Source organism: Dama dama, chromosome 15 (genome assembly GCF_033118175.1).
Source record: "Dama dama isolate Ldn47 chromosome 15, ASM3311817v1, whole genome shotgun sequence".
Lineage (NCBI taxonomy): Eukaryota > Metazoa > Chordata > Mammalia > Artiodactyla > Cervidae > Dama > Dama dama.
Window position 1 is genome coordinate 17,918,418 of NC_083695.1, and position 15,880 is coordinate 17,934,297.

General features: G+C 38.5%; 1 protein-coding gene across 3 annotated transcripts in view; it reads left to right on the plus strand.

Moving 5' to 3' along the window:
• BICC1 (BicC family RNA binding protein 1) overlaps positions 1-4,483 on the plus strand; it is a 368,187-nt gene extending 363,704 nt beyond the window's left edge. For all 3 annotated transcript variants that reach the window (XM_061161565.1, XM_061161567.1, XM_061161568.1), the window contains one exon: positions 1,870-4,483. In XM_061161565.1, the coding sequence (XP_061017548.1) occupies positions 1,870-2,000 (131 nt within the window). In that variant the 3' untranslated portion in view covers positions 2,001-4,483. The remainder of the gene's footprint in view (positions 1-1,869) is intronic.
• The last annotated feature ends 11,397 nt before the right edge of the window (positions 4,484-15,880 follow it).

Sequence of the window (15,880 nt, forward strand, 5' to 3'; positions counted from 1 at the left end):
CTTTGTACTCCTGATGCCTCAGGTGGCCTCTGCCCAGTGGATGGATCACAGCAGCTTGTGGCATAGTCCTTTGCATCAGGCAGGCAGGGTTTCAGCTCTGTCACCAACAGCCATGTGGGCAAGTTACTTCATCTGTTTGTAAAACGCAACTTTCTTACCTGTAAAATTGAGGCTAGTAATACTATCTGCCCCTCAAGGAGGAGTTAAATAGCACACATCGAATGTAGGCTGTGATAAATTACTGTTGTTTCTCTTCTCCCCTAAGACCTAAATGTGCACAGAACGGCATGTCTCCACTCTTGCATCACCCCTATGAGACAGACAGTTAGATTTTGGAAAGCAGTCGGGTGAAATGTTAAGGGTTCTGGTCCCTCTTTAAGAACTTGGGAGACAAGAGTGTGTCTGGCCATATGGCTGTCCCTGGCCACCTCTGACCCCCTGCCAGCTGCTTGAGTCTGTTCTCATCCCCAGCATTCCTGTAGCAAGCCGTAGCTTTCTGTGACCTCAGAATTTAGAATGGGGTTGTGTGCATGTGTATGGTTGAAGAAGTACTGTCTACTATGCAGATTATCAAAGGTACTGAGTCCTGTGCTTCACCACCCTCCTAGAGAAAGACAACAGCTCTAAGCATATGAACTGTTTAACCCGTATATTTGAGATAGAATAAATCTGAAGATACAGTTGACTCTTGAACCACATGAGGGTTAATCCTAATGTAACTTACAGTCACCTTCGTATCCACAGTTTCTTTGCAGCTTCCACCCTCCCTGTAATACTGTAGTATTTACTGTTGAAAAATATCCATCTATAAGTAGACCCACTCTCTTCAAATCTGCAGTATTCAGGGTCAGCTGTATTTGCATTTGGTGGCTATCAGAAACGCTGCTTTCTAGTCTGACAATTCTGTTTACTTGTATGTATTCATTAGTAATAATTACGTCAGTTGACTTGAGGATTTGTGAATGTGTGTATGGAGGGGAGGACAGGGCATTGTATGGTCATAAACAAGGTAGGCTGCCTCAGTTTTTCACTATTCTGATTAATAATTTTTAGTTGGGAAAAGACAAACTAAACAGCACTCTGGTTCAAAACTAAATTATTTAAAACTAAATTCCAGGATCTTGTAGTTTTTCCCTGAAAATCTGGATTCACATATTGGTTGTTTTCAATTGTATTGATTTCCTTAACTGTTGCTGTTTTTACTAAGTTGATTTTTTATTCAAAGAAACCGCTCACTGACATATTTCTTCATATAACTCTTTCTGACTTGAGGAGTGTAGGCATCAGAGTCAGTGGAGCCACTGACTTAACACGTGTGGCTTAGCACGTCAGTGTGCTTTTTCAGTATTCTCATGTTTAGGTATGAGGTCCTCTTTTCATGTCTGACTTAAATAATATAATGATCACTGTGTTTGACATGGATGAGTCTAATGAGCTGTAATAATGTACTATGTCACTGGTAATACATCCTGTCATATACCTTTCACCAACTTTGATGGTCTCCCTCCCTTTGCCTCTGAAAGGACATTTAGGGTAGGTCAAACTATTTTGTATATTTGGGTTTGAAAGGGTTCTGAGAACTACATATTCCCCAGGGAGTTTATAAACTGCAGTAAAATGATTTGTTGTCCTTGGTTCTCTCAGCTACACATGCTACCTTTCATATCAGACTTTTGATTTTGAGCATTTCAAAAATTTCTTGATGGTCAACTTAAAGGTTTTCCTTTTGCCTACCTACTGGACTTCCTCCCCCCGCTCCCCCCCACACACAACCTACCGCATCACCGTTTTCTGAGCTCTTCTGCCAAGTCCTGAAGACTATAGAACTTCTCCCTTGGGTTCCTAATAAGCCTCTGTTTCTCTCTCCAGAACTAAATAAAAACCGAAGAAAGCTCTTTGAACCACCAAATACACGCACCTCTTTCCTGGAAGGTGGAGCAAGCGGGAGGCTACCCCGTCAGTATCACTCAGACATTGCTAGCGTCAGTGGCCGCTGGTAGCAGTACCCTCCAGGCACATGCCCTCCAACTCTGTCAAGTCGGATGCAGAAGATCTGTGAATGGCCTTCACTGCACACCGTCCTCAGCATTCTGGGTGTCTGGTATCAGGACCAAAGCATCTTATTCACACCTGAACTTTGTGCCAAGAAGGAAGAAAAGAGAAGATGTTCTTATGTCATCATATCAAATGCCACATGTGGATTACTTTTTTTTCCTAATGGCAACTGGACAGAATTTGCAATATGGGGGTAGGGCTTTATTTTCTCTTTTTATTTACCTATATAACATATGCACTGATTTTTTACTTAACATGAAGGATGAGTTGACATCTGGGATGCCAGAAAACACAGAAGTTATTTTGTTTGCTTGTTTTAGTACTTGGGGATTTTTTAAAAAAAAATAATCCAAGTGGGATTTTCTGGTACTGCTTTAAAATAATTATTGAGGTCTTTCAGCACTTTACACTTTCTAATTTCTTGTCCTGTGGAAATTATCTCTCTCTCATTTTTATGTCACCTGATGTATTGGTACAAATCAGATTTAGTCACATTTTTCTGACTGCGTTAAACTTTTATTTGAAATAGTACTGGATTATTAGTTTTTGTGCAGGATATTCTGTGACTTTGGGAAACCTAAGTGACTCCACTTGGTTATGGACCAGTTCTGTTCATTTATGTCAACATCCTAGAAATACTTTATAATGAACCAAGTTCACTGGAACAGGTGCGAGCAAAGAAAGATCAAATGAACTTTGCAATATTAACCCTTTGCAGTCATCATATTTAGCTGCTGCCTTTATTGCTAAAGTGATTTTAATGGTTGTCTGAAGGCAAAGGGCTATTTTTAGTATACTGCCACTAAAGGACACTTATTTATATCAAACTTTTATTTTTTAGATATTATAAGCATACAGTACATAACTGATTAAATTGATATCTACTAGAGATTTATGGTAGAGAATGGATGGCATTCAATAACTGGAGCCCTAGATTGTCACTTTATTTAAAAAAGACAAATAATCATCTGACAAGACAGCACTGTTGCCATGAGGAGGAAAAAAATACATTACTATCCTTATGTACACATTAGCTGTGCTCCATATGGTCACAGGACTTTCCTAAAACCATATCAGTCTGCTTGAAGTAGACTTGGGTTTCTTGAGACTGGAAAGGTTTTATTTAAGTCTCTATCTAGGGTGACAGTTTATAAAGATGGCAGAGTTCTGAAGGAGGAAAAGTATGACTGTTCTGTAAGCGGCTAAACTCATTGTTACAATCTTGATACTGTGAAAGTTCAAGAAATCAGGCAACGTTGTTTTCTAGGTCTTTTCAGACATCTTTTTGTGGATTTATGAAGGGTTTTCAATCCATGAAGACAATCACTAAGTGCCTCTCTTTCTTCAAAGCAATATTATTTCCAAGTGTATTAATTTGTTGGAAAACTTTCCCGTTAGGAAATGTGGTGACTTCCCTGTACTGTAATGCCTTATTTATGTTCAGTATTCAAGACTTCTTTTGCGTGGACACAAACCACTGTCAAGTGCTCTCCACAGAAGGCGTTAGTCATGCAAACAATTGGGGACTTTCATACAAATGTGGGATAAGAAATACTTGGCTAATCATTAAAGTAAGAACAAAAACCAAGAGAGAAATACTGCACACAGAACAATTTTCACTTAAAAAGTATTGGTTACCTTGAAGGCATAGGTAATGGGCCTGTCATAAAGTTATCAATTATAATAGCACTAAGAGGATGTCCATTCCTAAAAGGAACTGTATCTACTTATGGATGTAGAACTAAATTGTTGCCTTTGCAAACAGAAGGGAATCATCCTGCACACAGGGAACATGGATGCAGGTCAGCACATAGAGCTCCCTGACATATGCGGCTATATGAACACATCATGCCACACATTCAACATACAATAAGAATTCCAGATTTGTTTCCTGTGCAAAAATACTCTAAATTTTATCATTTCTTTAATAAGATCTTGGCCCCCGCAAAATAGTCATTTGGAGTCTTTTCCCAACTCTCCACCATGCATTTGCAACAGGAGGAAGATGGAATGAATTTGTAGTATTGAGTGGACAAAGGTTTTATGAACAGTGCTTTGATATTATGCCAAAGGGAAAACTCCCCCAATTAAACTTAGATTAAATAGAGTGGCTAAAAAAATAAAAACACTGGAAAGTACTTTTCTCACTTTCTCGACGCAATGAAGGGAGTATGACGCTACAGTCTATGGTGTTGTCAGTGTTACGTGGTGCACAAAATATCTGGGTTATTTGAATAAATGTTTTTAACCAATCTGTGCCTTAATAGTGACCGGTTATCTGTAAATATAGAACAGATACAGATTGTATTTTTGTGTGGGTTTTGTCCTTTTAGTGATTTTTTTAAAAATGAGAGATGGAATTAAACATTGAAAATGGGAATTTTTCTAAACTAATCAGTTGTTATATGAAAAATAAATTTATATAACCCCTTTGTATTGCTCTTGCTACATGAAATGTGTCTCTGTTTTCTAACTTTTCTGTTCTCAGCAGAATTGAAAGACATTTCTGCAAGTAGAATTAAAAGATCCACTGTCCATACTCTTGTTTTGCATTGACAGTCCTCATTTTCAGCCAAAAACTAAGGCACTTTATTTTAGCCAGAGAATCCAGCACCAGTAATCAATCCTTGTTTCTGTGGCCACCCATAGGTACGTATAGAAAGAGTAAGATGATGAAACAGGTTTTATTCTTGTTCATTCTTCTTTTTTAAAAATACAGACTCAAGTGTATGATTGCTTTGACAACCTCATCCATCAGCAAAGGAGCTCCTTACTAAAGTGATGCTGGGTTTCCTGACCCAGGTTCCCATTTCAGAGACTGACTATGCCAACATACTGAATGGTTATTGTGCCCTGCTCTGGGAGTATGTCTGAACTTATTCTCAAACAGAATGGATACTGGACTATTAATTCTGATATTTGTCTAAATCTCAAAGAAACCCTAGCCATTATATTCCCAGATTTATCCCCACTTGAATTACTTGTGCTGGTGGTTCTTAAAAATTGTTTCTAGCACAGTAGTTCTTTTGATAACTAAAATATTACTGTGAACCCAATATTCAAGTATTCATTCATTATACAAATACTTAAATGAGGGCTAATTGCAGGCCCTGTTCGAACACCAGTCAATGAAACATAAACCCTTATTCTCACTAAACTTACATTTGAAATGAAGAAAGATGGAACTGATGAAGAGGGATTGAAGGATGAAACACCTACCCTTCGACACAGGCCTCCATGCATTTACAGCTTTCCAAGGAAACTTGAGTGCTGTCCAGAAATCATGCTTTTTGACAAAATGGTTGAAAGTACCCATCTCATAGAAACAGGCTTGTGCTTTGAATGCACGAATTATTCACAGCCTCCTTTCCTCCTCTGTGTTTCATAGGTTTAATCACATTCTTGAAAGGAGTGTGTGATCAAAAGTGATGGTACAGCTTTATATGATGATGCATCACTTCTTAGATTTGACTCCAGGTGACTCTGCCATATTTAGAAATCAGATTTACCTTGAAAGAACATGAGGTTTCTACCCCTGAGGATAGTCTGAGAATGCAGTCATAGAGAATGGTATCACCAAGATGGTGACAGTTCATTCCTCCTTCATTTCCCCTAACTAAAAGAAAAACTAAAAACTACTCATGGATAAGATAAGAGGGGCTTGCAACAACCAGCCCTTGGATCTTGGCAGTCTGTGTTCCTATCTGCAGTGCCCAAGTAGTAGTCCCAAGCAGCAGCTTTGCTCATCTGCAGAACCAAGAAGGTAGCACAGTCTGACCAGGGAACTCAGGCTCCGGAGCCTGGTCTGCCCCACCCTCTGTAGATTGTGACTGCCCACCCCATCTGCACGAAGGGCTGGCGGAACACCTGGAAGTGGCTGACTAACCCAGTAGTACTCAGCCTGAGAGGAGGAAGGGCAGAGCTGACCTCAAGAGCAAAGCAAGCAACCCTGTTTGGCCAGGGAGCTTCGGCCATGGATTGGCTTGAGTTAATACCACAAACAGAGAAACTTACTGTCTTGGAGATGCTCCTCCCACTGCACTGAGGAAGGGAAATAAATTCACAGCTCCTTCAGGCTTCCTAATCAGGGAAGCTAACCAGAGCACAATGCATAGCCCCTCCAATAGTCCTGCTTACAGTGTTACTTAAAACCCATGAGCCACAACCCATGGCTTTTCCCATCTGCAGAGCAAATGACCAAGATAATCAGTGTACACTTTTACCAGATTTTGGTCCCCAAACCCATTGCTTGGGTCCTGTCCAGCACTACTGCAAGGCAAACGACTTCATAGCCCCACTTACTGTTGAGTAAAGAGCTCAGTCATGACCATTTAACAAGCCTCACTCCCACCTTAAGAGCTCAAACAGTTGCCTTGCCCCAAATAGATCCTTTGCAGCTCCCCACCTGCCCAAAGACCTTACTGATAAACATGCCCAGAAATCCAGCTGAACTGACTAGTGAAAACTTACCTCTGCCAAGGTGAATCAGCAAAGTACAGAAAAGGAGACCACTTACGCAAATAAACTAGTGTAAGAAATCAAGGATCATAAAACATTACGTAAATATTTGACACCATGCAAGGAAATTAATAAATGAAAAGCTGTTAAACATCAGGCAAAGAATTAAGAATAATTGTCTTAAAAACATTTAGTGAACTATGTGTATTCTTAATACACAGCCAGGCAACTCAATGAAATTGGGAAAGTAATCTAAGGATGGGCACAATAAAAGAAACGGTAAGAACCTAACAGAAGTAGAAGAAATTAAGAACAGGTGGCAAGAATACGCAGAAGAACTATCCAAAAAGGTCTTAATGACCCAGATAACCATGATGGTGTGGTCACTTACCCAGAGCTAGACGTCCTGGAGTGTGAAGTCAAGTGGGCCTTAGGAAGCATTACTATGAATAAATCTCATGGAGGTGATGGAAGTCCATCTGAGGTATTTCAAATTCTAAAAGATGATGCTGGTAAAGTGCAGCACTCAAAATGTCAGCAAATTTGGAAAACTCAGCAATGGCCACAGAACTAGAAAAGGTCAGTTTTTCATTCCAACCCCAAAAAAGGGCAGTACCAAAGAATGTTCAAACTACTGGACAGTTGTGCTCATTTCACATGCTAGTAAGGTTATGCTCAAAAACCTTCAAGCTTGCTTTCAGCAGTATGGGAACTGAAGTTGGATTTAGAAAAGGCAGAGGAACCAGAGATCAAATTGCCAACATTCACTGGATCGTAGAGAAAGCAAAGGGGTTCCAGAAAAACATCTGCTTCATTGATTACACTAAAGCCTTTAATTGTGTGGATCACAACAAACTGGGGAAATTCCTTAAAGAGATGGGAATACCAGGTCACTTTACCTATATGCAGAGTGCATCATGCGAAATGCTAGACTGGATGACTCATAAACTGGAATAAAGATTTCTGGGAGAAATAACAAACTCAGATATGCAGATAATTCCATGCTAATCACAGAAAGTGATGAGGAACTAAAGAGCCTCTTGATGAGGGTGAAAAGAGAAGAGTGAAACTTCAAACTTAACATTCAAAAAACTAAGATCATGGCATCTGGTCCCATCACTTTATGGCAAATAGAAGGGGGAAAAGTGGAAGCAGTGGCAGATGTTATTTTCTTGGGCTCCAAAATCACTGCTAACAGTCACTGCACAGCCATGAAAATTAAAGATGCTTGTTCCTTGGAAGGAAAGCTGTGATGAACTTAGTGTGTTAAAAAGCAGAAACATCACTTTTCCAACAAAGGTCCATATAGTCAAAGCTACGGTTTTTCCAGTAGTCACGTTCAAATGTGAGAGTTGGACCACACAGAAGGCTGAGTGCCGAAGAATTGATGCTTCTGCATTGTGGTGCTGGAGAAGACTCTTGAGAGTTCCTTGAACTGCAAGAGGACACAGTCAGTCCTAAAGAAATCAATCCTGAATATTCATTGGAAGGACTGATGCTGCAGCTCCAATACTCTGGCCACCTGATGTAAAGAGCCGACTCTAGAGAAGACCCTGATCCTAGGAAACATTGAAGGCAAAAGGAGAAGGGAGTGCAGAGGATGAGATGGTTAGATAGCATCACTGACACAATGGACATGTATTTGAGCAAAGACCCTGATGCTGGGAAAGATTGAGGGCAGGAGGAGAAGGGGATGACAGAGGATGAGATGGTTGGATGGCATCACTGACTCAATGGACATGGGTTTGGGTGGACTCTGGGAGTTGGTGATGGACAGGAAGGCCTGGTGTGCTGCAGTTCATGGGGTCCCAAAGAGTCAGATACGACTGAGCAACTGAACTTAACTGAACTCAACTGGGAGATAATGAAGGACAGGGAAGCCTGGCGTGCTGGAGTCTATCGTGTTGCAAAGAGTCGGACACGACTGAGCAACTGAACGACAATAACAAATGCATGAACAAAATAAGTTTAACAAAGAAATAGAAATCAGTACCAAACAACGTGAACATTGACAAAAAAAACAGACAAACTCAAAATGGAAATTCTAGATCTGAAAAAGAATAAATGAATTGATAATTCAATAGAGAGCTTGAAAAACCCACCTGACCATGCAGAACAAAGAATCAGCAACGTGAAAAATAGGACATTATCTAGTCACAGGCGCAAAAAGAATGAAAAGAACACAGATGACAGTGTAGGAACATTCTGAGCTCAACTCCTCCCATGGACACACCAAATCTAAAACCACATATAGAACAGTTTTCTCTGAGAACAACCTGAAGACTAGCAGAACACCTCTTCTATAATTAAGGATATATGAAAAAATCTTTGTGACAGGTTAGGTGGGGCAGAGATGCATTCTAGTCAGGACCAACAGCCCCAATGGGTGACCCACAAGCAGAAGGGGAAATCACAAACTTGGAAGTCCTCCAGAAGAAGTGAGGGGTTCAAACCTCAAATAGAGTACCTCAGCACTGGGGACTGGAACTGGGAATATAAACCCCCTTAACTGATTCCAAAAACCACTGGAGCTTACAACCAGGACAGCTGGAACTCAGGGTCACTTGCTCTGAGTTCCAGCATAGAGTCAGCAGATTAAAAAGCACCTGGCACTCTAGTCAGCTTGAGACAGCATGCCCTCTGCCCTGTTCTGAGTGCAGACTCCAGTCCCTTCTACCCAGCAAGGCCATAGACCCTGGTATACCATAGGAGAAGCCCTGGTCCAAGCTGGGCTTGAGTGTTCCTCACCCCCACCAATGCGTAACCTGAGAGAAGCCCTGGATGCACCAGGATCTGGCCCCAGCTACCACCCCCTACCCACCAAGGTGGCTCCCCTGGTATGCCCTGGGAAAAGTGCTGGCCCATGACCACTTAAGCTCCAGTCCTCCTTCCAAAGCCACAAGACACATGTAGTCTGTATAAGGATGCTCCAACACAAGGACATGTTTTCAATACTGGGAGAATAACTGTTTCACCTAATTCATAAAAACAAACACAGGAAGTCAAATGAGAGGACAAAAGATATGTTACAAATGAAAGAACGGAACTCCACAAACACCCTTAATAAAACAAAGACTAAAACAAATAGAAAAGCTCACTGAAATAAGGACTAGATTTTAAAAGATAATATACAAAATAGACAAATATTTACCCAGACTCACCAAGAAAAGGAGAGAGAGGGCCCAAATAAATGAAAGAGGAGAACTTACAATTTACATCATAGAAATATAAACAATCAAAAGAAAAAAAAAGTGTTAGTTCCTCAGTCGAGTCCAACTCTTTGTGACCCCATGGACTGTAGCCCGCCAGGCTCCTTTGTCCATGAAATTCTCCAGGCAAGAATACTGGAGTGGGTTGTCATTTCCTACTCCAGGGGATCGTCCCGACCTAGGAATTGAACCTGCATTTGCCTCACTGCAAGCAGACTCTTTAACATCTGAGCCACCAGGGAAGCCCAAACAATCATAAGGGAATACTATGAACAGTTATATGCCAACAGAGTGGATAACCTAGAACAAATAGACAAATTCCTAGAAACGTAAAATATTTGAAGACTGACTCAGAAAGAAATAGAAAATCTGAACAGAGTAATCACTAGCAATGAAACTGAATTGGTAGTCAAAAAACTCTTCCCCCATCCCTGTCCAAAGCAAAAGTCTAGGACCAGGTGGCTTCACAGGGGAAACTCTACCAAACACAAGAAGAACTAATACTTATCTTCTACAAACAATTCCAAAATATTGAAGAGGAAGGAACATGGCCAAACTCATTTCACAAGGCCAGTGTTACCTGAAACCAAAACACAAAAGGACACGATCAGAAAAGAAAATTACTGACCCAATATTTCTTATCAATATAAAAGGAAAGATGCTCAATAACATACAAGCAAAGCAAATTCAGCAGCACACTAAAACTATCATTCACCATGGTCAATGGAATTTATCCCTGGATGCAAGAATGATTCAAAATACACAAATCGATCAATATGATATATCACATTAATAAAACAAAAGGGAAAAAATTATGATCATCTCAATAGATGCAGAAAAAACATTTGAAAAAATCAACATCTTTTAATGATAAAAAGTTAACAAATTAGGTATTAAAGAAATGTATCTCAACATAATAAAGCCCACATGTGATAAGCCCACAGCTAATATATCATGCTCAGTGGAGAAAGATTAAAAGCATTTCCTCACAAGGGTGCCCACCTTCACCACTCCATTCAACACAGTACTGGAAATTCTAGCCAGAACATCAGGCAAGAAAAAGAAGTGTTCAAAGTGTTAGTCACTTAGTTGTGTCCAACTCTTTGCAACTCCTACAAAGAGTTGGACACAACTCTACATATCCAACTCTTTGTAGCCTACCAGGCTCCTCTGTCCATGGGTTTTTCCAGCCAAGAATACTAGAGTGGGTAGTCAAAGCCTTGTCCAGGGAGTCTTTCTGACCCAGGGATTGAAACTGGGTCTCCTGCATTGCAGAAAGATTCTTAACCATCTGAGTCACCAGGGAAGTTATCATAATTGGAAAACAAGTTAGAATTGCCTCTTTCTGCAGATGGTATGATTTTATATGTAGAATATCCTAAAGAACTCGCCAAAAGCTGTTATGTTTAATCAATGTATTCAGTAAACTGGACACATGTAGAAGAATATAACTAGACCTCTGTCTTACACCACTCACAAAAATTAACTAAAAATGGACTAGGACTTGAATGTAAGACCTGAAACTAACAGTAAAACTACCAGAAGAAAATATGGCAAAAAAGTTCCTTGACATAGGTCTTGGCAATGACTTTTTGGTATGATTCCTAGAAGCCAAGCAACAAAAGCAAAAATCAAAAAGTGGGACTATATGAAACCAAAATGCTTCTGCACAGCAAAAGTAACAACAAAGTGAAAAGATCACCTAGAAATGAGAAAAAGTATCTGCAATCCATGTATCTGATAAGGAATTAGTATCTAAAATATATAAAGAACTCATAAAACTCAATAGGAAAAATAATAATTCCATTAAAATAGGGAAAAAACATAAATAGACATTTTTCCAAAGAAGATGTAGAAATGACCAACAAATACATGAAAGGATGCTTAACATCACTAGTCATTAGGGAAATGCCAATTGTTGAAAAAACAAGAGAGTTCCAGAAAAACATCTGTTTCTGCTTTATTAACTATGCCAAAGTCTTTGACTGTGTGGATCACAACAAACTGTGGAAAATTCTGAAAGAGATAGGAATGCCAGATCACCTGACCTGCCTTTTGAAAAATCTGTATGCAGGTCAGGAAGCAACAATTAGAACTGGACATGGAACAACATACTGGTTCCAAATAGGAAAAGGAGTACGTCAAGGCTGTATATTGTCACCCTGCTTATTTACCTTCTATGCAGAGTACATCATGAGAAACGCTGGGTTGGATGATGCACAAGCTGGAATCAAGATTGCTGGGAGAAATATCAATCACCTCAGATATGCAGATGACACCACCCTATGGCAGAAAGTGAAGAAGAACTAAAGAGCCTCTTGATGAAAGTGAAAGAGGAGAGTGAAAAAGTTGGCTTAAGGCTCAACATTCAGAAAACTAAGATCATGGCATCTGGTCCCATCACTTCATGGCAAATATCTGAGTAAACAGTGGAAACAGTGGCTGACTTTATTTTGGGGGGCTCCAAAATCACCTCAGATGGTGACTGCTGTCAAGAAATTAAAAGACACTTACTCCTTGGAAGGAAAGTTATGACCAACCTAGACAGCATATTAAAAAGCAGACACATTAGTTTGCCAAAAAAGGTCCGTCTAGTCAAGGCTATGGTTTTTCCAGTAGTCATGTATGGATGTGAGAGTTGGGCTATAAAGAAAGTTGAGTGTTGAAGAATTGATGCTTTTGAACTGTGGTGTTGGGGAAGACTCTTGAGAGTCCCTTGGACTGCAAGGAGATCAAACCAGTCCACCCTAAAGGAGATCAGTCCTGAGTGTTCATTGGAAAGACTAATGTTGAAGCTGAAACTCCGGTACTTTGGCCACCTGCTGGGAAAGATTGAAGGCAGGAGGAGAAGGGGACGACAGAGGATGAGATGGTTGGATGGCTTCACCGACTTGATGGACATGGGTTTGGGTGGACTCTGGGAGTTGGTGATGGACAGGGAGGCCTGGTATGCTGCAGTTCATGGGGTTGCAAAGAGTCAGACACGACTAAGTGAACCGAACTGAATCAAAACCACAATGATGTATCACCTCGTGACCATTAGAATTGCCATCATGAAAAAAGACAAGAGAAAATAAATGTGGAAAGAATATGGAGAAATAGGGATCCTTGTACATTATTGGTAGGACTGTAAACTAGTATAGCCACTTTGGAAAACAGAATGGAGGAGTCTCAAAATATTACAAATAAAACTATTATATAACCCAGCAATTCCACTTCTGGAAATACATCCAGAGAAAACAGAGACAAACTTTAAGAGGTATCTACACTCCCATGTTCACAGTAGCAATATTATTTGCAAATTGCCAAAGCACGAAAGCAACCTGAGGGTCCATCAGTGGATGAATGGATCAAGAATTTGTGGTAAATGTATACAATGGAGTATTATTCAGCCATAAAAATGAGAGAATTCTGCCATTTTCAAAAACATAGATTGATCCTGAGGGCTTTATGTTAAGTGAGATAAGTCAAACAAAGAAAAACAAATGTAGTATGATCTTACATTCACAGTCTAATTTTAAAAAACTCCGTAAAAGGACTAATGATTGTCAGAGGCAGCGGGTAGGGAAGAATTTTGGAGGAACATGGTTAAAGGATACAAACTTTCAGTTATGATAAAGAAGTATTAGAAATATAATATACAACATGATAACTATAGCTAACACTGCTGTATAAGAAAGGTGTTAAAACAGTAAATTCTGAGAGGTCTCTTTACAAGAAAATAATTTTTTTCTTTCCTGCTTTTTCTTTTTATTATATTTATATAAATACAATTTATATTATAATACTTTTTACTGTATTTATATAAAGATGATGGCTGCTTCACAAACTTATTGCAGTAATCATTTCACAATATATGAAAGTTAAACCATTATGTGGTACATCTTAAACTTATTCAGTGATATATGTCAATTAAATATCAATGAAACTGGAGAAATACAGCAATAATTAGAAGTTAATTCCAAACAAAGAACTGTCAATTGTCTTGTCTCTGCTTATTCTGGATATAGATGATTTTAGTACTTTCGTTTTTTTAACCTTCCTACTAGTTTTTTGTGTGGATAATTTCCTACTTTACAGTATGTTTGCCTTTTCCAATGAACTGTTCATTTTGTAATTTTGTGGCAGTAATGAGGGGAGGAAAGCAGAGATGCAGGCTTTTTAATGCATTTGAAAATAACATATCAGCAACTGAAAATAATATAAAAACTATAAAAACCTGTATATATATAAAAACCTGATGGTAACCACAAATGAAAAATCTATAGTAGGTGTATACACAAAAAAGAAAAAGGAATCCAAACATAACACTAAAAATAGCCATTAAATCACAAAAGAAAAAAAGAAAAAGAAATAGGAAAAAATGATCTACAAAGTAGCTGAAAAACAAGTAACAAAATAAGTACACAACAGCTATAATTGCCTTAAATGTTAATGGACTTTAAATCAAAAGACACAAAATGGCTGAATGGATTAAAAAATCAAGACCTATATATATGCTGCCTCCAAGAGACTCACTTCAGATCTGGAGAAACACACAAACTGAAAGTGAGGGAATGGAGAAGGTTATTTTATGCCAATGAAAATCAAAAGAAAGTCAGAGTAACAGTACTTATATTGGACAAAATAGACTTTAAAGACTATTATAAGAAACAAAAATCACATAATGATCAGGGAATCAGCCCCAGAATAAAACATCACAATTGTAAATATATTTACCCCCAACACAGGAGCATCTCAATATATAAGGGACTATTAACAAACATAAAAGGAGAAACTGACAGCCAAACAATAATAGTAGGAGACTTTAAACATCCCATTTACGTAAATGAAGAGACCATCCAGACAGAAAATTAATAAGAAAATACTGGCCTTAAATAACACATTAGACCAGATGGATTTAATTGGCATTTATAGAGCATTCCATTCAAAAGCAGCAGGATACACTTTTCAAGAGTACATGGAACATTCTCCAAGATAGATCACATGCTAGGCAAACCTCAGTAAATTAAGACTAAAATAATATCAAGCATTTTTTTCAACCACAACCCTAAGAGTTTAGAAGCAACTACAAGAGGAAAAAAAACTGAAAAAACACAAACACAAGAAGGCTAAACAATATACTACTGCACAACCAACGGATTACTGAAGAAATCAAAAAGGAAATTAAAAATACATACAAATAGAAATGAAAACATGATGATCCAAATCCTATAGGACACAGAAAAAGCAGTTCTATGAGGGAAGTATATTAGCAATACAAGCTTACCTCCAGAAATCAGAAAAGCCTTAAATAAATAAGCAAAACTTATACCTAAAGCAAATAGACAGAGAACAACAAACAAAACTCAAAGTTAGTAGAAGGAAAGAAATCAAAAAGCTCAGAGCAGAACAAATAAAATAAAGACTAAAAAATAAGAGAAAGATCAATGAAACTGAAAGCTAACTTTTTGGAAAAATAAAACTAATGTATTTTTAACAAGATTCATCCAGAAAAAAAGATGGAGAAGGCCTAAATCAATAAAATCAGAAATGAAGAAGGTACAACTGACACCATGAAACACAATAATTGTAAGAGACTACTTGGAACAACTAAATGCCAACAGAAGACACAACACAAGAGAAATAGACAAATTGTTAGAAATGTACCATCTCCAAAAACTGAACCAGAAGACATAGAAAATATGAACAGACAAATTATCAGTAATGAAACTGAATCAGTAATCTACAAACTCCCAAAAAACAAAATTCTAGGACTGGATGACTTCACAGGTAAATTCTACCAAACATTTAGAGAAGAGTTAAAATCTATACTTCTCAAGTGATTCCAAAAATTGCCAAGGAAGGAACACTTCCAAACTCCTTCTATGAGGCCATCATCACCCTGATACCCAAAGCAGAAGATATTTAAAAAAAAAAATAAAAAATTACAGGCCAATATCAGTGATGAACATAGATGCAAAAATCCTCAACACAATATTAACAAACCAAATCTAGCAATAAAAACAATTAAAAGGATCATATACTATGATCAACTAGGATTTATCCCAGGGATGCAAGGATTTCTCAATATCTGCAAATCAATCAGTGTGATATACCATTCCAGCAAACTGAAGAATAAAAATCATATGACCACCTAAGAGATGCAGAAAAAGCTT